This window comes from Brachyhypopomus gauderio, chromosome 1, assembly GCF_052324685.1.
Source record: "Brachyhypopomus gauderio isolate BG-103 chromosome 1, BGAUD_0.2, whole genome shotgun sequence".
Taxonomy (NCBI): Eukaryota; Metazoa; Chordata; class Actinopteri; order Gymnotiformes; family Hypopomidae; genus Brachyhypopomus; species Brachyhypopomus gauderio.
The window spans coordinates 33,705,875-33,730,571 of NC_135211.1; the positions used below are offsets into that span (position 1 = coordinate 33,705,875).

The 24,697-nt window shown below is 46.3% G+C and overlaps 1 protein-coding gene across 5 annotated transcripts; it reads left to right on the forward strand.

Moving 5' to 3' along the window:
- On the forward strand, nucleotides 1–23,831 carry fam135a (family with sequence similarity 135 member A). Of its 5 annotated transcripts, none has more exons than XM_077010719.1 (22): nucleotides 1–345; nucleotides 1,053–1,135; nucleotides 4,355–4,483; nucleotides 8,241–8,320; nucleotides 10,460–10,599; nucleotides 10,720–10,790; nucleotides 11,149–11,322; nucleotides 11,645–11,771; nucleotides 12,648–12,801; nucleotides 13,879–13,956; nucleotides 14,348–14,397; nucleotides 16,107–16,265; nucleotides 16,373–16,446; nucleotides 16,543–16,697; nucleotides 16,886–18,746; nucleotides 18,989–19,149; nucleotides 20,488–20,579; nucleotides 20,691–20,788; nucleotides 21,531–21,682; nucleotides 21,894–22,004; nucleotides 22,111–22,224; nucleotides 22,430–23,831. In XM_077010719.1, the coding sequence occupies exons 3-22, from the start codon at nucleotides 4,407–4,409 to the stop codon at nucleotides 22,633–22,635; spliced, it is 4,134 nt and encodes a 1,377-aa protein (XP_076866834.1). In that variant the 5' UTR covers nucleotides 1–345; nucleotides 1,053–1,135; nucleotides 4,355–4,406; the 3' UTR covers nucleotides 22,636–23,831. The 5 variants fall into 5 exon arrangements, with proteins under 5 accessions (XP_076866834.1, XP_076866845.1, XP_076866855.1 ...); XM_077010726.1 differs by lacking the exon at nucleotides 1–345 and adding an exon at nucleotides 375–796 and having other exon boundaries at nucleotides 1,053–1,134; nucleotides 4,356–4,483; XM_077010730.1 differs by lacking the exon at nucleotides 13,879–13,956 and having other exon boundaries at nucleotides 1,053–1,134; nucleotides 4,356–4,483.
- The last annotated feature ends 866 nt before the right edge of the window (nucleotides 23,832–24,697 follow it).

Consider the following 24,697-nt stretch of genomic DNA (forward strand, 5'->3'; position numbering starts at 1 on the left):
TTCAGCTTCTGCCACTGCTGGACTGTAGTGCTCGCCACCCTAAAGGAGAAGTTAGAAAGATAGCCACATATATGTCGTTTCGTTGTAGATATAACTCTGAGACTTGAATCAGTGTTGATTAATGTTGGCTACAGGACTTCCGTTAATGCATTTAACAAATAAAGCGGACCCTGAAAGGATAATCGAGTTTGTGTTGACGAAGCCGAAAGGAGTTCCAGGATTTAGGCAGCTGGCGATGTGCGGGGAGAAGAATCTGTGGTGAGAGGGAGTGAGTCGGTCCTATAAACCGAGCCTGAACCCTGGCCCCAAATCTCATATCCGTGCGCCGAACTACATCAGTGCAAGGTATGTGTTCAAAACGCCGAAGACTCGATTCGTGTTTATAGTATTCATGTCTGCCTGTGCTGTTTTTATTAACCGATAAAAGAGGAAACGTCATGGAGGGGAAAGCAACGTCTCCGGGCTGTTAACCATTGCGCCACCTAACCTAGCTATCTTGCTAAATTAGCTAGCTGTCTGGTTAGCCGCTAAGTTAGCTAGCTAGCCTAGCTACCACACACAGCAGGAAAACCAGCTAAGCAGATAGCCCGTTAGCAGGCTAGCCGTACAGGACTTTATACTTTAAATTATTTTTACGGTCGAAAAATATTATGTTACGCTGGTTAACGTGGGGCAGGTAAATCCAAAGTTTACCTCATTAAACTAAAAATCTTCAGCCGAGGTTTGGTCTCTTCTGCACTGGCTAACCTAAGTTGGGCAGCGAGGCAGCCGTCCTAACTGTTACTCAATTATAGAGGTAGATCATCTAAAACATCTCACCAAATAAACACAGCTACTGCTCGATATTTATTTATTTATGGATGATGGGGTTGATTTGTTTTAGTCAAAAGTTGATGCCCTGTGTTGAGCAGTTATGTAAACTTACCACAGCTGTCCGGCTTTGCCAGGTTGAATGTTAATATGTGTGTGATGTATGGTAATTAAGGGAAATGTGTTAAACTGTTAACGCTTTGAGGTTACTGTAGTTTTGCCCTTTTTGTCCGCCCCTATAGGGATGAACGCATAGCCATGATCTCAACAGCCGATAATGGGTTTATATGAACACAACGCAAAGGACACGGTAGCAGAAAAGACGTAAGTGTTCAATCACCACCATCACGTGTACCACATCATAACCATGGCAATAACTGGGTAACTCCTGGCAAAATAAGAATATAAAATAGAAAGCTACAGTAGGTGACCTCTCTTGCATGCATCCAAGCTTTGCATTTCTACAACCATTACTATGCAGGCGTGGTGGTGGTGGCGGTGTCTTGCCAAGTGAAAAGTGTTGGTCCTAGTCCCGTCAGTGAGTTCGGAGGGAAATCCATTTGTTATTGCATCGGGTGGTTTACTTTGCGGTCTGTTAATCCGACCTGTTGTCATGGAGCAAGAGAAACGCTTCATGTGACCACAGATCAGCTTTGTTTATTGAGTACATGTTGCTATTTCTGATGGTCAGACACTCTGTGTATGTTTGTTCTTATTTGCATTTGTTGTACAAAGTTGGTAAGTTTACAAGGCTATTAGGTAAGTGATCTACTTTACAGTGATGTTCATGCAAATGAGCTTGAACCACTCATTCTCCCCAGGCCTGTGTATTGAGTACAGGTCTTCCCAGGTAACACACGTCCAGGAGGAGAACGTCTCCTTGAGCTTTTGCACGTGGTCAGATAACAAGCCTCAGTTTGTAATCAGAGTCAGCAGTTGTTTCTGTGTTTGCAAGGTTTAAACATGGAAAGGTGGTGCTCAAGGTCAATAATTCAACACAGTAACTGTGGTAACAGAGACCTCATCACACATGAAATGTAGTGAATTAGTTTCCAAAAACATTTTAATATGGGTAGGTTGGTGCGTTCTAATATAAGTATTATATACTAGCATTCCCTTTATAGGTTAATGTCAGAAATGGGTCAATTGATTGCCTATATATGAGTTCATTTATATGTTTATATTCTACTTTTTCCACACTATATTGTTAGTTATTTACAGAGTGACTTACAAAAGTTGCTATATTGTTTATACTGAATTTCCTCACAAGTATTTTCCAACTGAATATTTTCTTAAGGCACTGATATCATGGAATGTGATTCCAATAAGTCCCTTAATTACCAGACGGTTTGATCACTGTAGATCCCTCCCCTGTACACCCAAAGATAAATGAAATTCAATAAAAACGTGGGTATTATTCCACAGACTGTACATTTAAACTGTCTGACTTGGTGTCGGTCACAGATATTGTTTCAGTACTATTTTGGAGTAGTGATTCATTGCCTTTCCTTTCTTACCACTCATCTCCCTCTATGTTTGGCCAGCCAATTAGGAAAGGAGTGATATTTACAGCATGGCTAAGATTGCACATGGAATAGCTGGAGTTGCCGTTGTTCTTTGATTAGGATCAGAGATTTGGAGTTGTAGATTCCACCGCTGCATGCGGCCCGACGTCCTGCCATCCCAACGTCCTCCAGGCCCCGTTGTGCAAGTGGCCCGGTGCAGTGGAGTAGAGCTTTTCCTCTCAACGGGTGGCCTTGGAATTGTACAATTGTGCCTAACGTTTCATGCATCTTGTTATTGACAAACACCATTGTCATGTTTGGAACACAGAGACAATAGGCAGACACTAGGTTAATATCAACCCCGGTTTTATGTACCGTTATGCAAAAAAAAAAAAAACACAATACACCCTCTTTGAGTTCTATGGTATTATATATCAGGACATAATGAGAAACTATCATCCTTAGCAGGTCTTAAAGTTAGATAAATACAACCTATGGTGTCATTGAACAAAAATGGCAAATAAAGTAGTTAAGGAATTAGGAGAGTTAGTAGCAGTCATGTGCAGCTAATAAAATGCCCCTCATTAACTGATTGCTGCTTCTATAATGGCAGAACTTGGGCCAGTTTGCACATCCGGAGCATTCAGGCATGATAACACGATGCCAGAGAGGAAAGACATGAGCAATGAGAAGCAAATGTTTCCTCCAGTCAATCTGTGAAGAGTTTATACTTGAGGTCCCGTCATTCTCCAGTCAGAGAGATTTATTCACAAGTGAAAAACACCCATGACAGTTTCCAGTCTAGCCAGGAGTGGACATCCAAGCAAAATTCATGCCATGGTCAGACGACGCAATGCTCCAAGAAGTTGCAAAAGGAAAAAACAAAACAAAAAAACGCCCTAAGTTACACGGGCCTCAGTTAGCATGTTAAATGTTAAAAGTTCACGACTGCATAATTAGAAAAATACTAGCCAGGTATGACTGGTTTGGACTGGGTGGCTGGAGAATGCATCTTCTTTCTATAAAAAAACATGGCATCACAGCTTGTTTGCCGAATTTCATCGGAACAAACCGCAGGACTTCTGGAACAGCGTCCTTCAGACATGCTAAATGAAAGCGAAGACATTTAGCCATAATTCCCAGTGCCACGTTTGTTGAAACCCAAACACAGCATTTCCGCACAGACACCTCTTGCCAGCTTTCATATGTGGTGGTGGAGGCGTGATGACATGGACTTATTTTGCACCCACAGGACCTAGGCACCATGCATTCGTTGAGGCAAGAACAAACCCCTGTGTATACCAAAGTATTCTAGAGTCCTCTCTATACCACACTATTCTACTCATCTATTCAGATTCTAAAGCTTGGCTGAAATTGTGGCATGTAACAAGACAGGTTCACCACACATGGCTGCATGTTTCCACCGTATTGCTGGTGTGCACATTTTCTGTTGGTTAAATGCGTATTTGAGAACCAGGAACCGAGCACTCCCTGTTCTCTGATGCTGCAGCGTTTCAGATGTACGTCCGACGCAACACGTTTACACATCGCAGAACCTTCTGCTTTATTGTCTTCTGTAAATTATTCTTGAAGTCTGTAAGATATTTTGTTGTTGTTTGTTTGGTGGGCAAGATAATCCATCATCTTAATTGGTTTTTTTTTTTTTTTTTTTTTTTTTAGTTTAAGCTGCTAAGGAAATGTAATTTTTACAGAACTGATTAATTGGTTGCAGGTGGGTAAGGGCTGCGCTGCGTAGCCATAAACACTCATCCCTAAATGTGATTAAAATGCAGAATATCACACTTAAGGTTTATGCTCCATATACTCAGTGACGGTATGCTGACTGTGTTTTCCGTCCAGTCGCTCAGCTGGAGCTATGTTCTAATTTGCATGTCGCATGGCTGAAGAATCGGGCCAGCGATCAAATAATCAAACCAGTAACGGGCTCGGTATGTGATATGGAATGAAACTTGTGTCATGGTGCTTCTGAAGATCTTGCCGGGCTGTGGCCTTAACTTTGTTTTACGTGTTCCTCTGCAGTCATGCTGGAGATGATTTGAAGCTGGCCTCCTGAAGCCCCTGTAGCTCAGTATGAGTGAGGTCCAGGCCACGGTGGAGTTCTCTGTGGAGCTTCACAAGTTCTACAACGTGGACCTTTTCCAGAGAGGGTAAGTGCATCTCTTCCACAACTTGCCTCAACCTTCCTGTTCGCAGGGCTTTTAGCTGCTAAATGTGTGTAGGTCTTTGTCCTAATGGTAGAGCTAATGGTATCACCCTTTATTAAAATAACGACTCCGTAATGGACCGTGTCATGAATAATCTGGGAAGTGCTATGGTATTTATGACCAGCAAAGGAAAAAAAACCAAAAATGCTAGCGGATAGCAGATGGCCATGCTGAGAATCAGTCCGAGACTCCAATCTGTCAGCTGTTAAGCATACCTCCGCCTTCAGCCTTGAGAGCTCTGACATGTTTAGTATCTGTGAAAAAATGTCCTGAACATAGAAATTGGTTCTAAATGGTGATTTGATCTTTCTATTTAAAAGGGGCCAGGAACATGGGCCAGAGCTATTCTTATAAACGGTGTTATTATATTGCGGTTTACATAAACCCAGGCACATTAAAATGATACTGTATGCAGAATGGCAGTGGAAACTATCAGCTGGTGTATTATCGGCTTCCCACTACGAGAGCGAGACGAGCCGATCCCAAACGCCTCCGGTGTGCAGGAGGTGTTGAGCAAGGGGAGACTGAGTCTAGTTGGCCTGTGTCTGTCCTTTTGTGCTGGCTTTGCAGGGAGATTGGGTTTGTTTTTTGTTTTTTGTTTTTGTCTCACTGTAATTCTAGACCCCTCCCCTTTTTCAGACACACTGCAGAATTCTAGCCAGTAGTGAATCTCGATAGTGAGTCTATCTCTGCAGATTTATTGATCTCTGTATCTATTATCTCCGTCTATTTCCGCCTGCCTCACACGCACATGCTGTTCCGCCTTTTCCCCCTACTCCTACGGCCATGACGGTATTCTCAGTTATGCAGCTTTTTCTGTGTAATGGTAAAACTTTATTAAAGACTAGAATGCAGGTGAGCTTCAAACTGCTGTGTGCTACCAGCGCAGCCTCTCATGGGACCTTCAGCATTCAAACCAGCCAGGGAATGTAGGACCATGGGGTGTGTGGGCTTAGGCTAGCCAGACCACTAGCCATCAAGCTAATGGATTAATCTCGGTTGGTCTGCAGGTAAATGCGTTAAAATAAACACTTGTAATTCGCATGTAGCCCAATGGTGTAATGCTGTATTGCCTTTATGCCTACCAATGGACGTGAACATTGTGCAGTTTTAGGTCCACAAAGTTTCATACCCCCTGAAAAGCCTGGGGAAGGTTGTTTTTCATTTTTAAACAAAAAAAACAATGGATTTCACAAACCACCCCAAAACCACAGTGTAACACGCACCAAATGTGTCTTTTGAGAATCGTGAGGCAGCACTCTTGAATCTTTTAAGAAGCACGAGCAGGGCAGAGGAGCCCCGTGCATCCATGAGGACCGTCGAGAGGCCCTTCTCAACATCAGAAGCTGGCACGCCCCTTTCGGGGGGATATTGCATCGTTGGTTTACTCAACATGAAGTTGTGGTTTAGATCCGTTGCTGTTGTGCAAGTGGTTTTTTCCCCCTCCGTCGTGTAGCACATCTGAATATGAAATGAAAAGTCTCCATGTAGAGTCCTCTGGTAGTAGTTCTGCAGAAATCTCCACCGGTTGCTGCATAGTTTGCACTTCAGAGACACCAAAGTGGTTTTTGGCCATCTCTTCACGGTTAAGAAACAGAGTTAGTTGTTTTTAATGAATTAGGCAGGTCTAATCTCTCCTTTTAATTGAATTACACTCAACTTTCTCCGTACCAGTGCTCGGGAAGAGAAGCAAGCAAGCAAGGCGACCTACACGGCTTCAGCTAATACCAGCGTGTCGTGCTTTAGTGACTCATAATAGAGCCGTAGAGGGCAGCTTTCTATGTCATTATGCAAACGATCAACAAATGTTATGCCGTCTCTCCGGTTAGCACAGGACGCCGAATGTTCTTAAAGGCGTGAGCAACCGTCTCCCTGTGTCTCCATCCGTCGAGATGAGACCACGGGACCGTCGCCAGCGTGACGATATCTGGACGCGTCTGCCGAACACGGCGTGGGCGCTGCTGAAGGGGCTGTAGGGCGGGCACGAGCGCGTCGGGCTCCGGGTCTGAACGCTGTCCGCCTCCCTGAAATATCCATTTTGCAGCAGCCCTGTTGTGAGAAGCCTATTTCATGGAGCCAGTGGGTGTCTAACACCAATTCTGTACGACGGCGGATGAGCTGCAGTCTCGTAACTGTGCCTCTGCAAGCTGTTCCTGATAAATAAACGTCTTACAGAAGTGAGAGGTGTACGGTGATGGAATGTTATAAGTAGTTTAAGCTCTCTGTGCATTTAGAAGTCTATTCTGTCCTTTTTTGCTTCTCTGCATGCATCAAGACTTAACAGCTTATTCCTAATGCTTATGTCAAGGCAAGTTGAGGCAAGGATCCTGTCTGGGACATTTTTGAGAACAGTTAACGATCTCTTTTATTATTAACATCATGTTGCATCAGGCTATGATTTGTCCCACACAGATTCATCTCAGTGGGCCTGGTATGTATTGTTAAAGGATCCCTGATCTGGGATCAGACTTCACCTAGCCTTTCCTTTTGAATGACTAATAAATAGCTGACCTAGAAACTGTTTTTATGGATCAAGTTCCTGATGTATCGATTATCTGTGCAGTGCCATACCACATCACAATATGGTTTGACACTGCATGGATATGCAATGGTTTCATATTGTAAAATTTCTGTATTTAACAAAAAAAAAAAAAAAAAAGTCAGGCTTAACCAGTTATTACTCGTGATGTGTTTACTTAACACAGACTGTATTTTTAGAGGCTATTCAGCAAGATGCTGCTCATGTTTACAACACACACAATATAAGGGTGTTTATGCCTGTGATCAGGTTTCATGAAACATCATGGAGAACTCTGACTTCAAATACCCAACAGACTACCAAAGTTGAGTTCTCACTAGATGGTGTTCTCCATTCCCCACTACAAATCACCAATGTGTTAGTCATCTTTTGGCCCATCTAAAGCAAACATTTCATTTTTGAAGCCTTTAAATAGAAGTTGAAAGTGGACAGTTACACTCGTAGCAGATTGCATTTGTAGCATATCATTCATGTCGTAAAATATTAGGTTGCATCTTATTGAAATGCTGCCATGATGTAATTAAGTGGAAACCGGCCAGTGCGTCTCACAACAGCCCCCCCAGTACTGTGGCCCTCCCCCATCCCCAGGCTGGCCACGCCCTCTCTGCGGTTGCCATCTCCATCCTATTTCTGGCCTCGTCCCCTGTCGCCTTCCGTGAGCGGAGTGCAAAGGGCGTGGGGAGACGGGCTGCCCCTGGCCGTAGAGCAGCCGTGGGCCTCCGGGAGGTTATGAAAGCAGGGATTACTGATTCATGAGCAGTGAAGTGCTGCTCGGTGTGCTTTATGTGTCTGGAGACCTGGGCGTCTGGCTCCTCTCTAGCTGGGCGTCTGCTTCGTGCCTGTCCCTAGCTCCTCCCATTGCCAGAGTCTGTTTATTTAAATTGTATGGGAGTTTATTGAAGAGCATATTTGAAAACTATTGCTAAAGCTGTCTGCTGAAAGAATCCAACTGTAATTAAATGTTTTGTATCACAGAATAAACCGTAGGCCTAATCTTCATCGGGAGTATTAATTCATATACATTGTCAAGAAATGTGGACTGAGTCTCTGAAAGATTCTTCTCCCTCCGCTATGAAACCCTGATGATCTACAATGTTATGACATTTTTGAAACTTTCCTCTACTTTGATGGCTCTGGGATCTTTTCCTTGTGTCCCTACAGGTTTTATCAGGTGCGCGGCAGCATGAAGGTACCTCCTCGGGTCCCTCACAAAGTGGAGGCCAGTCTCCTTCATCCCTCTGGTGAGACCCTCCTCTCTCTCTCTCTCTCTCACCCATTTAACAACGCTGTTCTTCATACCCGATAAAACACTAGATAGCACGCTCTCTTTAAGCGCGACTTGGAGAAGACTAAAGCCATTCTCGAAAAAGACCTTCATTTACAAATTGAATGAAGCTTAAAACATGAAAGCAGGTTAGGAGAGTCATGCATATCTCAGGGTTTTTGATGCAGACTCCAGCAACTGAAAAGACTCCCAACATCAGATTAATTAATCCTTATCAAGACTGAAGGATTTGAAATGTGCATGCCAAGAAAAGAGGATTAGAGCAGGTATAGGTTATATGATTTGATATAAAAACCAAGAGAATCAAGAAAATTTTACCATATTCTGACCTTTACCATATATATCACCTGTGTTGAGAGCAAGATCATTTTTTGTAGTCATGATCATTATAGTAAGGTCTCCAGTTCTCGTCACGTTCACTCATCAAACGTGTACCTATGCGTTCTTGTCTTTCCGGATTATTTAAGACTTATTTATTTTTCTCCTTTTTTAACTCACACCTGCCCTAAATTAATAAAAAGGCTTCTGTGAATCCTTAACGTGATGGATCCTGAAAACAGCCTTTAAATAAACCATGGTACCCTCCTCCCCCCCCAAGGAAAGTAAAGCTTGCATCATTTGTCACATGCCCCAAATTCCACCCGCTCCATCCGTGCGAGTTTTATGAGCCCCGCTAGCCAGTGGGTGAACTGCAACGCCACCATTTCCTCTCCCAAAGTTTGACTCCCTCTGACAGAACACCCCACACCCCGTAACAGACCTGCTGTCTCCGTACGGAACCGGCCGCTCCGCTTTACATCAGATGCTCAGGCCCGTTGCATCAGCCTCCCGCAGGCCCGGGGAGATCAACACACCGTGGGCTTGTGGGAATCTGGAGCCTCTCGCGGGGTTCTCGCCCACTCCCAGCAGGCTCCCCAGTGGAGACTGGGGCGTGTAGCGGTTAGCGCAGCGCTAGGACGTGATCGTTTGGCTGGGTAGCAGGCGACGCCTGTTGATCTCTTTCATAGACCCTGCAGTTCAGTAACATTTTTAGAAGCAGCTTTAGGTCTCGTTTTTTTTTTAAATAGTGGCAGCAGATGGCACGTAGCACAGAATGTTATTGTTCTGTTTCATACAGAAAATCAGGCATTTGAAAGCGTAGATATATTGTGCATGTCTCTTAACATTACAATAAAAGTTCCATTATAATAAAATGTTTATACCTTACATTATCATGGTTTTGGTGATCAGATCCCTTTTCAATTTTCATTTGACCGCATGTACAGCCAGGTGTAAACACCATAGAACAGATTATGATCAAATTGCAAGCAGATCACTTAAACCACCTTTGGAGATGGATCAAGTGTAAACGGTATGCGCTTTGATATCCGGTACCTTTCAACTGATAACATGTGGAAGGTAATGTAAGAGTGAGAGTGAGCGAGTGTGAATCACACTGAAGTGCACAAGCTATTACTACTTCACTGAAATTTTAACCACTGAAAATGAACACATAGTAGTGAACATTTCAGTACAGCCTCTCAATGAACGAGTCACAGTGTCCAGTGTACAAATATCTTTGGTGTTCAGAAAGTAAAAGCTGCCACTAATATTTTGTATTATAATAATAAAAATTAAAAAGGGAAATACAGAAACATAGTAAGACTTTTACCTTTTGAACTTCTACTTGGGACCTCTGAACAGATCCATCCAGAGAAGCTAGGTGCTTAAAATACTCCACAGAACTGCAGACCTCATAAAAGTGAACAACGGTGTCGAGAAAGATCGGGTTTCACCATGAATACAGTGACTCTCCCAGCTTGTAAACTGTGATTTCTGATTTTATTTTCCGGTAGTGTCAGTAGCACTTAGCAGCTCATTCACAAGCTAATAAATCTTACTGAGTGTAGCCTTAAAAATGGCTTGGGTGTAAAAGCTTGGAGGAGTTGGGACCATTCCAAGCGACTGTGATTCACAGGAGTCTTAAGTCATTAGAACTTTTAGATAAAAAAAAACGACCAATGTGATGTGTCCATGTGGCCATGGAAAAATGGTTTTTCCATGGCCCACAATCCCTTGCAGGGTCCTTGCTCAAAACCTGCTCTCTCCGTCCCAGGTTCCGAGCTAGCCTTTCCCGCCTCGGTGCAAGATGATGTCATCTGCAGCAAAACTTTTCAGATCCTCTACAAGAACGAGGAAATCGTTGTCAACGACGTTCTCGTATTTAAGGTGATGATGCTGGTGGAGCAGAAGAAGGTGAGGGATTCCAGCAACAGCACTCGGCATCACCGTCTAAACGTGACGTGTTCAGGACGCCTAGCGGAGTTGCGGTCGCGAAGGATGCATCGTAATTCTGAGCATGTCGTTCCTTTCCAGGTGGAGGAGGCCCTAAATGAGATGGACTTTCAGCTGTGTCTAGACCTGTTCTTTACAGACGGCGACTACACGTACGTTTGGTGTCCATTACAAGTTTCTAATTTCTTTCTAGTTTCTAATTCTAATTTGTGTTTAATATTAGCGGGATGTAAACCGATATTACAGACTTCGTTTAATGAGATATTAAATATCGTTAACTAAATTTAGTTTCTTTGTAGGTTTGTAGAGTAGCTTGTGTCATAGCTGAATTATTCTATGGAGCATAACATCGATTGTCTCTAGTCCTTTTCACAGTAGCAGATTGGATTCAAAATAAATCCCACTGTCATGAATTATGTTCTGAATGGCAGTATTGTTTAGGATTAGATTAGACAATTGAAGTGTGTGTGTGTGTGTGTGTGTGTGTGTGTGTGTGTGTGCGCGCTGCAGTCCAGAGGAGCCCACCTCCCTGCAGAGCATCAGCAGTCGCACCCTGCGTTTGCACTTTAGCCTCCACCGAGGCCTCCACCAGCACATCAACGTCATGTTCGACTACTTCCACCTGTCCGTCATCTCCGTCACCGTCCACGCCTCCCTGGTTGCTCTGCATCAGCCCCTCATTAGGTGAGAGAAGGGGGCGGGGCACTGCTTTCACACTGTTCACGAGATCATGAATTATGCATTATGAATGCATTATGCATTTCTTGCATCTCAGACTTCCTTTGCGTCTTGAAAATGGTGCCGCCATATTGTCCTGTCAGTATCCATAGTCCTTATGCTTGCAGTGGCATTTTTGTCATGCATTGAATGAATGAACATAATAAATCATAAAGGAACACTTGCCAGTATGCATACGTGTGTGTATTATGAGCATAAAGGCCTCTGGTGTGTGAAAGCATCGGTAGGTTAAGCTAATGACCATATGTGTTGACCATTTACGGTGCAGTTTCCCGCGCCTGGTGAAGAACACCTGGCTGAACCGTAATGCGCCGGCCCAGAGCAAAGACTCCCTCGTTCCGCCACTGGAGTCCGTGGTGTTTGGCGGCAGCTATGTAAAGCAGCTCTCCCCCGACGTAAGCACGCACACACACACACACATGCAAGTGTGTGCCAATGTGCATGAAGGTAGCATCCAAAAGTCCAAGCTTAGATGATTGGTCCAAAAGTCCAAGCTTAGATGGTTGGTAATGGACAAACTCATTTACACACGTAAGGCAAGAGGTGTGGAACCAGCAGGCCTGGTACGAACCTTGACCATGTATTCTCTCTGCTCATGAGTTTTCTTTGATGCCTGTAGTCAAAGCTTGTAGTCTTTGCCAACTGAAATTATATAAGTGCACCGCACTGGTCGTGTTTGTGCCTCCAGAGAGTGTCGGCCTGCTCAGCTGACTGCGGTGGTGATTGTATTTTGAGAACTACTGTTCATATTTTGTCTGTGTTGTGTAACGGGTATAACGGAGTTCGATGACTCGAGCTGATACTGTGAAGATGACGAGATGGGCCCGTGGTTATAGGCTTGAGTCCATATTGCATAGAACTGATCCGGCCCTTTTAAAAAATATGTATTTTTTATTTATAAGCAAGTTTTTCTCCAGCAGTATGCAAACAGATGTAAACCAGATAAGGAAGAGTCTATTCCCAAGGGCAGATCTGTTCTTGGGTAGATTACCGATCTTTGCTTCTGGCATGGGCTTTAAGACGGTAGAACTTATGTTTTTACGATCAAAGCTGGCCTCATGAACCGCTCAGCTTGCACCCACAGAACACGCGCTAATCGAGTCACTCCCCAACGTCACGTCTTGTGATTCTGGAGTGCAGGCAGAGCCCTGGGGAGGTGGGGGGGGTCCGCTCTCCTCCTCGAAGCGCCGCTCGGAGGCATTCGCGGATGAGATCGGACGGCCAAACGTGGACGATGGCTTTATAAGCCACAGGATGTCTGATATCCGCAGGGCAAGACGTTCCTGGTGTCGGAGTCGTGCTTGCAACACGCCTTCAGCCTGCACCACAGCCTGTGTGCCACCCTGCTGCTCGCCTACCAAGGCCTCTTCGACTTCTTCATGGCTCTCACCCACAGCCTTCCCTCGTCCCACCGTATGGAGCTCGGTACGTCCATCCGCCGAGGGTGGTGATGGTGGGGGAGGGGTGGGCTTGATGAGGGTTCAACAAACCAGCATCATCTCGCACAGCATAGAAGCTATATCTAAACTGAAGCTGCCATCATCAGCAGTTTTAGGTTTTGGTTGGTTCTCACTAAGCTAAGTATGTAGAGTAAGTCCCAGAGTAAATGGTGGTAATAACCTCATACCGCAGGAATCCAAGTGAAATTTTGTTTTTCTGAGTTTGTTTTCTGTTCAGATGGCTCTTGTTACAGCTCTGCAGCACAGTGTGGTAGAAGTCTCTCTCTAGGTCACAAGGCTGCGGTTTAATTTGCACGCGTGTCTTGCACTGCCTGCTCCCTCCCCCTTAAAAACGCTTCCGCCCACGATGCGGTTTAATGTAAACGTGCACGCTGCTATTGGTGAAGGAGGCTTCGGCATTCAGCGCTGTGCTGCAGACCAGCAGCACAAAAACACCACGAATGATCAAATCTGATTCTAACACGCACCTCCCATCGCCTCTAACCAGGATGACATTTTTGCCGTTATGCTGATCCAGTGACGTAGATAATGCTGTTATATTTAATCTAACAGTCCATAGTAACTGGCCAGAGTTGGCTGCAGGAGGGACGTAGATACTAACCAACAGGCAGGGAACACCAGCTCCTAACGGAAGACTTTCCTGATCGTTTAAGATGGCTTAACGATGTAAATGTTTGGGTGCTGATTACGGAGCCCAGGACAGTGGGGCACCTTTTTTTTTTCTCTCAGTTAAACTATTTGAATGATTAATATCTGTAACAAGTTTAGCTGATGTGTTCTTGGTAAACAAACAAACTAAGCGGGATCTTCCTAAACGCTGTCAGAAAACATAAGCCTCATCCTTAAGGTTTGGCTGTTCATCACTGTGGCCCTTCACCCTCAAATACCTCTCCGTACTAAACCACACTGCCCTGCTGCCTTTGACCTGACGCCTGGTGCGAGGGCATCGTATATGTATGTAGAGGGCTAACAACCCAGCTCTGCCCATGAAAGGGCAGAAGGACCATTTTAAACATGCCTATATGTGCAATCCCACCACTAGCCAAGCCCGGCATGCAAGTCCTTTATGAGCGAGTTCTCAGAAGACCTTTCCCCCGAAGCCAAAGACACGTCTCCGTAGGTATGTCCCTCAGAAAGACCACCCTCGCCTTTCCTTTGTACCTGTTTTTTCTCCCCCCTTTTCATCCCCTCTAATCTTCTTCCTAACTGGACTGGTAGTATGGTAGGGGGCCCCTACGCACTGGTGATTGGTTCTCATGTAATCATGGGGGCCCGTCACTAACCTCTCATCTCTTGGTAGCAATGCTGTTATTCTGTGTCCTTTATCCCTCTATGCTAACTTGTGTATGTCTGTCTCTCTCTACGTCTCTCTATCTCTCTCTCTCTCTGCCCTAACACATGTGCTCTAACACAAGCTCTTCAGAAAGACAAATTTCTCTCTCTAGCACCCTTTATGTTATGGAAGCTGTTCTGATTTTGTCCCCCCCACCTTGGTTTTCTTTTTATTATAGAAAAACTGGATGTGGAAGCCCGTCTTCATGAGCTTTGTGAACAAGTTAAGGTATGTCCAAAATGCCTCGGGATACCTGTCTGTGAGTAGTTTTACTGTACAGTGTGCCTTGAAACAACAGCCAGAACTCAAATTGAGGTCGTAAATAGTGTAGAGGAATGTTAGGATTGTAATCCATGGCATAATGATTCACTTTTGTAAATGAGATCCAAGTATTGTTTTTATTTATGTAATTAAGTAAATTGATTTCTTTTTGACACTGTAGTGACTGTTAAGTGATTCCTATCTGAAGCAAAATACAAATTTAGAATCCCGTACTGTGGTATTTCTGCATTACTGGAGGTTGTGGTTAGACATCAGACCATAGTGTGTGAAGATATAAAACGGTGCATAGAGGTAGTTGTTGATGTTTAAACCTCTTACTGGAATGTAGCATGACATGCAAGTACAAACACCACCTGTGAGTCGGAGATGGCGCTGGAGTCACAGATGCTATCTGGACCATGTCCTCAGCACTGTGTAAAGGCAATATGGAAGGATACGATTATCCACAATGCAGGAAACCCACCCCTCAGTGTACTTTACCGTTTCTGTGATGTAGTGTGATGATGCAATAATTGGCCACTATTACATAAAAGGTATACATGTGATGTCATAATTGGTGGTAGTCACTATGATTACGCCCACTGAGTGGCACTGTTGGTGTGCAGTGTGATCGCTGCACAAACCTGTGAAGTGGGAAAGGGCTAGTGTGTGAATAACTGTACAACGTGGTATGAATTCGGAACTGTCTTTTTACAGATGTCTGAAAGAGACAGATGAAAGAAAGAAACAGAAGACGGTGTTTGCTAGCCAAGACAGACCCAGTTCAGACAGCCAAATAACTTTGTAGATTTTGAACTTAGCTGTACTTGTAATGGAGAAACATTTAAATATCACAGTGACCATAAAAATGTTTATTTTATAAGTCAGTTTTAGTCGTAGGTTGTATTGTTTGTGCAAACATTGAACATTATCATTTCTGAGTTTTAGGTATCAGAAGGTATCAGGCTGTTTTAGGTATTAACAAAGTAGGCTGGTTTATAGTTTTCCAAATAAAAGTTGTAATAAAATATAAATATATGTGCAAACCTACCCACATCCCGCTAGGATATCCACTGGCACCATCACTTTAATTTCACCAACAAAACCCACCTTGAAGTACAACCAATGCGCGAGTCTTTTGTATGCCTTCAGGTTTTGCTTTGTATATTTCCCTGGCGTGGAATCAAGCAGGCTATATTTAAATGCCGGGAAACCCGATTCCTGGCTACACGTCGATGTCAATGAACCACTGGTTCTTAAGCCATTTGGATGCATCACTGTCTAGTCCAGCGGCCCTTAATTTAAACAGATAATTGTTATTTTCATTCTCGCAGTCGTGTTGCAGAATGTTTTGTCACTCAGTCTGACTGAGGCATGTTTGGTCAGGAAAGTGACATCAGTCCCTCTTGACTTTTAGTACATGGTACATTACCAGAACTTGTGTTTCAAGTGTTCAGTTTATTTGTTATAACCTATCGCAATACATGGTACTCTCTAAATTTGCTTAGAAGCAAAATATATAGTTCTAAGCAAACTAATCTGGAATTTTTGCAACTGGCAGGTCTTTGACGAAGCCTAATACATTTGCATCTTCTGCCCTAAAGTAAAATACAAACTCTGACCTTCACCGTGGCCGATCTGTCTTGTTGAAATTGGGCGCGTGTGTCCTCTTGCAGCAGAGGGCCGACAGCCCAGACGAGCTGGCCGAGCTGGTGAACATGAACCTGGCCCAGCTATGTTCTCTGCTCATGGCCCTGTGGGGCCAGTTCCTGGAGGCCGTCTCCCTGCACGAGAGCGTCTCGGCACTTCTAGCGCAGGAGCACCACGCCCTGAGGGTGAGTTTGTGTGGTACCCACCCACCCATCCCCCACCCTCCCTCCCTTTTCTCTCTCTCCAGCATTGCATTCCAAGGCTGCTCTTCATGGCTGTGAATGTGGTGTAGGTGCGGAGGTTTGCAGAGGCCTTCTTCTGCCTCGAACACCCAAGACAAGCTGCACTGGCCTTCCAGGAGTTGCAGTGAGTATCTCAACACCAGACTGTCACATTTTGCATTTGCAGAGATCTCCTCTCGTGCACCAAAACGTGTCTGTGACCACTTTTGCACTCGGACAGTGCACACAGCCACCAGCAGATGACCACAGCCATTAAGAATTCCTCCTACTTCCTGGCCCTGCCGCCCCTACCGGTGGAATGCGTAGACTTGGACGGCGATGTCAACTCCTTACCGATCATCTTTGAGGATCGATATCTGGAGTCCATTACAGAGGGTTTGTATGTAGTTAGCAAACAGGCTTTGGGATGAATGTAATTTCCCAGGCTTCTGCCTGGGTGGTGTAGAAATGAGAACATGATTTTAGCACATGTAACTTCTGTTGAATGGTACATTTTTATTTATTGATTATAATTAGGTATTTTCATTGGTTGTGACTGAATGCTCCCCCCCCCCCCCCAAAAGATCGAGATGGTCCATGGCTTGGTCTCCACACCACCAGGGGTAGCTTTGTGTCTAGTAAAGCAGATAAATCCCATTCAAAGGAGCTGGGCACTGGTGGTGTAGGTGCCCTTAGCCCTTACCCGGATTTGCGACATGCCTCCATGTTGACTACCTGGCCCGAACAGAACGAGCCTCCCATCAAACCCAAGGCAAAGTCCATCAAACTGAAGAAGAATGCCAAGGCTGAGAACTCCAAGAAACTGATCAGACAGAGCTCCAAGGACTCTGTGGTCCTCACGGGCTACAAGAACCTGAAGGTTCCTCATGGAGAACCAGCTAGCAAGTCCAAAGAAGGCAACCCTCAGTGTGATCAGAAAGAGGAGCGTGAAGATCTGTCGGGGGATCCCAGCAGTAGGTTATGCTCAGCGTTCCAACATGCTCATCAGAATGACACTACAACCACCCTCGCTATAGACTGTAGTCTTGTGAATGACAGCCAAGCTCATGCCAGTATCCAGAAGGACAATTTCACAAATCTTTTGCAAGCACAGGCCAGGCCCCAGGCAGGTACTGGAGCAGGAGCCATGGAGATCAAAGCAGCACACGGAGCCGATTCTGCCGTCGGGCCTGCCGGACTGCGGCGCATCGATGTCAAGCCCAGCAACAAGGACCCCTACCAGGGCGATAAGGTCACCATTCTCTTCCCGTGCCCCAGCAACGCCACCCCCAAGAGGGACGCTCCCGAGATCACACAGACGGACTGCTGCGAGCCCAAACCCCAGAGCGGGAAGATCCAGGGTGGGGGAGGGGCCGCGGAGGCAGGCCCGGCAAGCGCTGTGGCGCTGAGGAGAGACTGCATACAGAATGCCTCCTCGCGCCTGTCGGATTCGGGCATCGAGAGTGAGCCCAGTTCTGCCACGCAATTGGCGCCGGGCCCAGCTATGTTCTCTGCCCTCACGGGGGCGGAGCCAGGCTGTTTTGCACTGCAGCCCCCGAGCTCTGCCCCGAGGGCTCCTCAGCTAAGTCCAGCGTCGAAAGGCTCTGTGGGGCCAGAGGCACCCAACGCCGAGAGCACCAGCGGTGTGAGCGGTGTGCAGTCGTCCCTCACGTCCATCAACTCGCTGCCCTCCGACGACGAGCCAGACAGCGAGGGGGCGGGCAGGAAGTCCAGCGTGGTGGTGCAGGAGCAGACCCTGGTCTTCTCGGGAGGAGCCGACATCCGCCTACCGCTCTCCGCCCCCATCCCGGCCCGGCCCTCCGCTCACCGGGTGACGTCCGATGACGAGTCCGTGTTCCGAGACGACGACCTCTCCGTTCTCCTGTCCCTCTGCGAAGCCCTAACCCCTGGCAAGTTGACCCAGCCCGCCGAGGCTGGCCCCCCATCAGGAGGAGGACCTGTCCCGGAGGTCCCCGTTGAGACTCACAATGCGGCTCAGTCCAGCGCCTCCGCCACCAGCAGCACGGACCTGGTGAAGAAGGGCCTGGTGGAGAACTACTTCGGCTCGCGCTCCAGTACCGACGTGTCTGAGATCAGCCCCGTGGAGACGGCCGCCGTCACACTGGGGATCCGGCCCGAACCCTCCACCACGGCAGAGGATGAAGACGAGGAGGAGGAGGAGGAGCAGGAGCACGAGATGATCGAGAATGGCTACTACGAGGAGACGGACGGACCGGTCTACGTCAACGGCCTACCGGAAGACGAAGGGCACGGCGCGGAGGGGGTTGGGGGTGGAGGAGCTGAGGCCAGGAGCCTCCTCTACGAGCGACTGGGCATGGAGCTCCTCCAGGAGGACTACTCCCCCCGCATCCGCCCGCAAGACCCCGCGCTGAGTAGAAGCAGCCTGCGCTGGTACGAGAGCGCCCATCCTGCCCAGATGAAGGCGTGAGTTTCCTCTTCTTCAGTGCTGTTTGGTTTTCAGTCCTTTGTTTTGATTTATTTGTTTTTTCTCCATGCCATGAGCGAAGCAGAAATGTATTGAAATGCTTGATTTTAAATGTTTTCATTCCTAGACAAAGCTGCATAAAGGCCTCCAAGATGCAGTACGCACCTCTGTTAGTGCACATCTCATAAGCTAGTCAAATCCCTCCTTTTCTTTCCTTGCTACGCCTTCCTTCCCATCGCAGGTTTATCCAGGGCCGGGAGGAGCTGAAGCAGCTCAGGCTGCCAGGGTTCCTGTACAGCGACGTGACGGAGCTGGCCTCCACCTTGCCCTACTTCAGCGTGGACGAGGACGAGAGCGGCGAGGAGGGCGTCCACCTCATCGTGTGCGTGCACGGCCTGGACGGTGAGGACGGTTGCCCTCGCTTCCATTCCGCACAGTTCGCAGACCTCTGCTCACGCACGCTGCCTCGTGCTCACTAACCCCGCACGCCCATAGAACGACGAGGAACGCCGCCGTGCCTGGGAAAGTCGACTAGCCGTGTCACTGGTCTTGCTGTTTGCGCGGTGCGGTCCACCACTCTGTACGAGGTCAGAAACCAATCACACGTCTGATGACTGCTACCAGTGGGACTACAGTATGTAACCTCGACGGTACTCGCACGGTTCCAATCTGCATGGCCGTGTTTGCGCGCATCAGGGCCGTGCCAACTCGGCGGTCCATATCTCCTGCTAACGGGCCTTTCACTGCCGTCTGTTGCACAATCCCGTCAGAGAGGCCAACGCTCCTGAGATGAAACATTCTCAAATGTCCCGCCGTCCTGTAGCCAGTCACATTTGGTCTCGAGCTTTTCAAAAGTGGAGCAGAGCTTTGTAGCAGAGTCTAGAGAGTGCCGAAAGCATTAATGAATTATTGAGGGTGCATGAACCATTTAGTAGCATGTAATTAATTTATTAGCTTGTACAGGTCCTTGTGGCAACGTCTGTCCCTTTTGGGACTTCTGGACATTGTTTCCCTTCAAAAACTGCGACGCATAAGTAATTGGGACAGGCACGGAAAAATTACGACGTGACCGTGAAGTTATAGTGCATATTCACGTACTTACAGCATACTTACTACAATGGTTATGGCATACTTGCATACTTACAGCCCTTTACATCGAGGGGGAGTCGCATGTGTTGGCAGGTTCTTGGCAGGCCGTGTGCTGTGGCGACAGTAGTTCATGTACAAGAGAGTGACTAGAAGCTCGAGAGCTCTGTGCGCCGTCGGTCAGGTGCAGGTGGAGATAGGTGGAGATGGGTGTAGCGTGTGGAAGACTTCCAGTGTTTGTTTTGATAAAACCTGACCAGGTTTGCTTACAAGAGGCAAACCTTTAGTAAACAAGCTCCAAAAAGGTCACGTAACGGTTTGCTGAAGTACTGGTTGTGTTACGATTGGCCAAAGAGCTTGTCCCAGGAACTGAGGAGAGGAAAGACGGACCAGTTCCAGAAACGTGGCCTAATGGGCGTGCATGGCTGCCTGAGGGAACCGTCGCAATCAAATTTGTCACATGCGGAGGCGGCCAGCCTGTTCGGACACGCAGTTATAGCCACACGCCTTTTTAAGATTCTTTTAAGATCCTTCAGCCCATTGCGTTGCGTCCCTCAAGACGGCGCACTGAGTTCAACATCGAGGTGGTGTTGTCATTCACCCAGTACAGTAAAACCGTTTGTGCAACCCTCCCCCTCTTCTGTCACCCGACAGGCAACAGTGCTGATTTAAGGTTGGTGAAGACCTACCTAGAACTCGGCCTGCCCGGGTCCCGAATAGAGTTCCTAATGTCCGAACGCAACCAGGTATGTGAGACCACGCCATGGCCCGTCCTATGTAGTGCAACACGCGGGGGACAGGAAGGTGTGTCTAAAACACTTGCATTTGTTTGCCTTGTTTGGGGTCCACCTCCTCAGAATGACACCTTCGCCGACTTCGAGTCCATGACCGACCGACTTTTGGACGAAATTGTGCAGTACATACAAATCTACAGTCTCACCGTTTCAAAGATAAGGTAACGCACGTCTATTCACACGGAACAGCAGCCAGATTTAAAGAGGAAGGAAACCAGACTCTTGTTTCACTACTTAACAATGTTGGCTTAATGTGTAGGGGTAGTGCCCAGTTACTACATCTGCATCTGTGTGTGTGCAACACTATATCAGTCATTTATAGCTACAGCGCAGCACAGGATTTGTCCAGCAGGTGGTGCTGGTGAACAACCATGGCCTACGGTCGGTGGATATTGTAGCCCATGTTTTCTTGGCAAGTGAAAGCTTTGTGAGAATGAGAATGAGCCTTTACACACAAATATGTGGTGCTGGGTACCTTCTTTTGCCTGTAGGGTACTTCTTCCATTGGAGCAACTTTAAATACGTCCTCTTGAATATTGTACAAGTATGATCTTGCAACTGGTTCCCTTTTGAAGTGTCTGTATCTCAGTAATGTTTACCTATATATGCTTTTAGATTTTTTTATATAATGCACAATGTTAGACAATTTAATAATTGTCTAAAGAGTTTTTAAGATCTGTACCCCTGTCTGTTCAGCTTATGTTGATGTCATGTTTTGTTTAATGCGTTTGCAGCTCATTAATGATCCACAGAAAGTGCACAAGTTGACTGATTTTACTTTTTCACCCACATACACTAATCGTTTTTGTTTTGTTTGCATTATTTTGTGTTTGCTTTGGTGTGGGAACGTGCCGTAACGGCGTCTAAGAGTCAGGCCCACCTTCTCATCTTCTGTCCCCCCAGCTTTGTGGGCCACTCCCTGGGGAACCTGATCGTGCGGTCCGTGCTGACGAGGCCCAGGTTTAAGTCCTACCTCAGCCGGCTGCACACCTTCCTCTCGCTCTCTGGACCCCACCTTGGCACGCTCTACAACAGCTCCGCCCTCGTCAACACCGGTACGCCGGAGCCCCCATGCCTGGGCCTGGGAAAAATGAAGAGTAGTCATTAGGTGTTGTGTGTGTGTGTGCATGCACCATCCTAGCCACACCATAGCAAAAGACATTGTTGGGAACTAAGCTAAATGAACCAAGCTTTAAATGAGGGACTCTGCTAACAACAGGCTGGCTCTGGACCGGGCTGAGCGCTTTCTGCTTCCCTCTGCCGCAGGACTGTGGTTCATGCAGAAGTGGAAGAAGTCGGGCTCGCTGCTGCAGCTGACCTGCCGTGACCACTCAGACCCACGCCAGACCTTCCTCTACAAGCTGAGCAAGAAAGCGGGTGAGTTTTGGGGTGGGGTGGAGGCGTTGGCTCCCACCACGGACACGGTTGGTTTAGTGGGGGAGGGGTCTGATTCTCGGGACACTAACTGCTCTCTCCAACGCAGGTCTTCAGTTCTTCAGGAACGTGGTGCTGGTGGGCTCGCTGCAGGATCGCTACGTGCCCTATCATTCGGCCCGCGTCGAGATGTGCAAGACGGCCTTGAAGGACAAGCAGACCGGTGAGTCCACAGGCCCGCATGGCGCCCGTCCTGAGAGCCATCTCCTTTTGAGCTTAAACGTTGACATTGCTTCTCACAGATAGCTCAACTTTTTGTGTGTGTGCGTGCGCGCATTCGCATTCTCTTAAAGCTCATTAATCTCTCTCTCTCGCCCTCCATGTTTGTCTCACCGTATCTCTTGTATCTACATCCGTCTGTCTCGCAGGCCCCGTGTACGCCGAGATGATTGAGAACCTGCTGGTGCCTGTGCTCCAGAACAAAGACTGCAACCTGGTGCGCTACGATGTCATCCACGCCCTGCCCAACACCGCCAACTCCTTGATCGGCCGGGCGGCTCACATCGCAGTTCTTGACTCCGAGATATTCCTGGAGAAGTTCTTCCTGGTGGCAGGCCTCAAGTTCTTTCAGTAGCCTACAAGAACAGATGGGACAAGGACACAAATACCTCACAACACAAATGGACATTGTCAACAGCGTCTCACTATTTTTTTATTCACTGTTTTTAAATATGACTTTGCCTTTATGTCTGGAGTAAACAGAGCTGTGTGTCTGTGCTTTTACTTTACCTTCGTAATATATCTGTTTTTATCTGGTCTGTTGTGAATGTGGATCGTATCATTTTTATTTTTGTACTTCCATTTTTCTAAAAGAAAATTGATTTTAATGTTCTATTTGTTGGTAAAGAAAGTAAGTCTCTTTGTGGTATATTTTCAGTGTTATTTATCTATAAAATTCTATTTTACCAGTTTCTTTTCACAGTACAATTCATCTAGTTTGTTAATGCTGAACTGGAAATGTAGCTGCTAAAGGAGAAAAAAAAATACAAAAGAAATATTTATTCGGGGTAGCAGAGCAGAGTCGTGAGTCCTTGTTTCCAGCATGTCTACAGAGACTTGCACTGTTCAACAGTTCAACGTATCAACGGTTCACTGGCATCCCGACTGCATTTAGGTCTTTGTGTTTCTATCAAATCGATTGCCATTTGAGAACATGACTTTTGTATGACAGAGTTGGTTGTTTTTCTTTTTTTTTTAATGGTGACAAACACTTCCAGATGAACTCCAGATGTGATATGATTGTAGCTGAGACAAACAGCCTTGGACTTTAGCTTTGATTTTATACGCTGTCTTGTTCAGCCATTGCAATGTCCTGCACAACATTATCCCAGCCTGGCGTTGGGTATGACAAACTAGCTTAGCATATTAGCATTTTACTACAGGGGTTTTCCACATTTAAAAGTAATCAAAATTTGGTTGGTTTGAGTACGAGATGGTGACGTTAGTACAGTATTTAGTGATGAGACATTAAAGGAAAGTATTTAAGTTTGATTTCTTGTGGGGAGTTTATTTATGCTTGTAAGCAGAAAAACAATAATTGTAATTAAATAAAACATTGATTTTATTTGTTGAAATATGGTTTTCTATCATTTATATCATTGACTTCATTAAATGTACTCAAATCAAAACTTGTCTGTTCATGGTGCTTTGAAATTATGGCTGTTTGTAATTTTTAAAGGGTGCTCTGTTTTACTCTGTAAACTGGTGTACAACAGGAATATTTAAGGAATTCCAAAGAAAAATGGTCAATTAAAAACATCTTAAACTGTTTTTAAACTAGCCTGCCTTTTATCAGTTTACAATAAACTATTTATTGTATTTGCTTAAGTTAGAGGCAAAAACACTATAAATAAATTGATAAGATGGTGAGGTCTGATGAGAATGTTGCTAGTCCACAGGTTCAGCTGTCTTGGTGCATGTGAGGTTTTTGGGAGCAGTGTCTGCACTGCTTTGACCGACGATGCTCATGAACAGGCACGGCAGAAAGGCAACAGAACCCTTTTGACTCATTTCCAAGTTTTGCATCTTTAAAATGCAAAATCATGCAAAAATCTCAGCTTAGTATGCGAAATATAGATGAATATGGGCCTCCATATCCTTGTTTATTTATTTTTTGCTTTGTCCAGTATCAAAGTAGATTGATCTCTAGCATATGGTTTCCCCAAACCAGCTGACTTTGGGAATGCAGTATCACCATGGTGATGAGAGGACCCAAAAGAATGCCTTTCTTTTGATTTCCCTGCCCCTGCTTCTCCTGACCTCCTCTCCTGTGTCCGGCAGAGCAGCGGGGTCATGTCATGCGTTCTGGAGGGCAAACTAAGCCGCGGGAACTCCTTTGGCCAGAAAGGGAGGCAGTGTGCCGTTAGGCAGTGGTTCAGAGGTCTCGTGAGCGTGGATGCAGGACGAGAAAGTGTCTGCGCTGCCTTTGTATGGGAGCTGAGGACTTCTCAATGGAGCCCGCAGGGAGGGGCTGGTGTGCAGAAGATACCACAGGGGGTGACGACGGAGGGGAGGAAGTCAGCTTGTTGAGTATGTGCAGGTCTACAGGTGGCCAATCTCCAACACCCCCCCCCCCCCACACGTCTTTCAGTGTCCAGTACACACTGCAGATATTAGGTGACAGAAGCCATTATTAC

Excerpts from the sequence above, each read along its gene's own strand:
- fam135a (XM_077010719.1), top strand. The coding sequence starts at position 4,407 with ATGAGTGAGGTCCAGGCCACGGTGGAGTTCTCTGTGGAGCTTCACAAG. Across the intron at positions 16,266-16,372 it reads AGGAGCACCACGCCCTGAGG|GTGCGGAGGTTTGCAGAGGC; the intron begins GTGAGTTTGTGT and ends AATGTGGTGTAG. Across the intron at positions 18,747-18,988 it reads CATCCTGCCCAGATGAAGGC|GTTTATCCAGGGCCGGGAGG; the intron begins GTGAGTTTCCTC and ends TTCCCATCGCAG.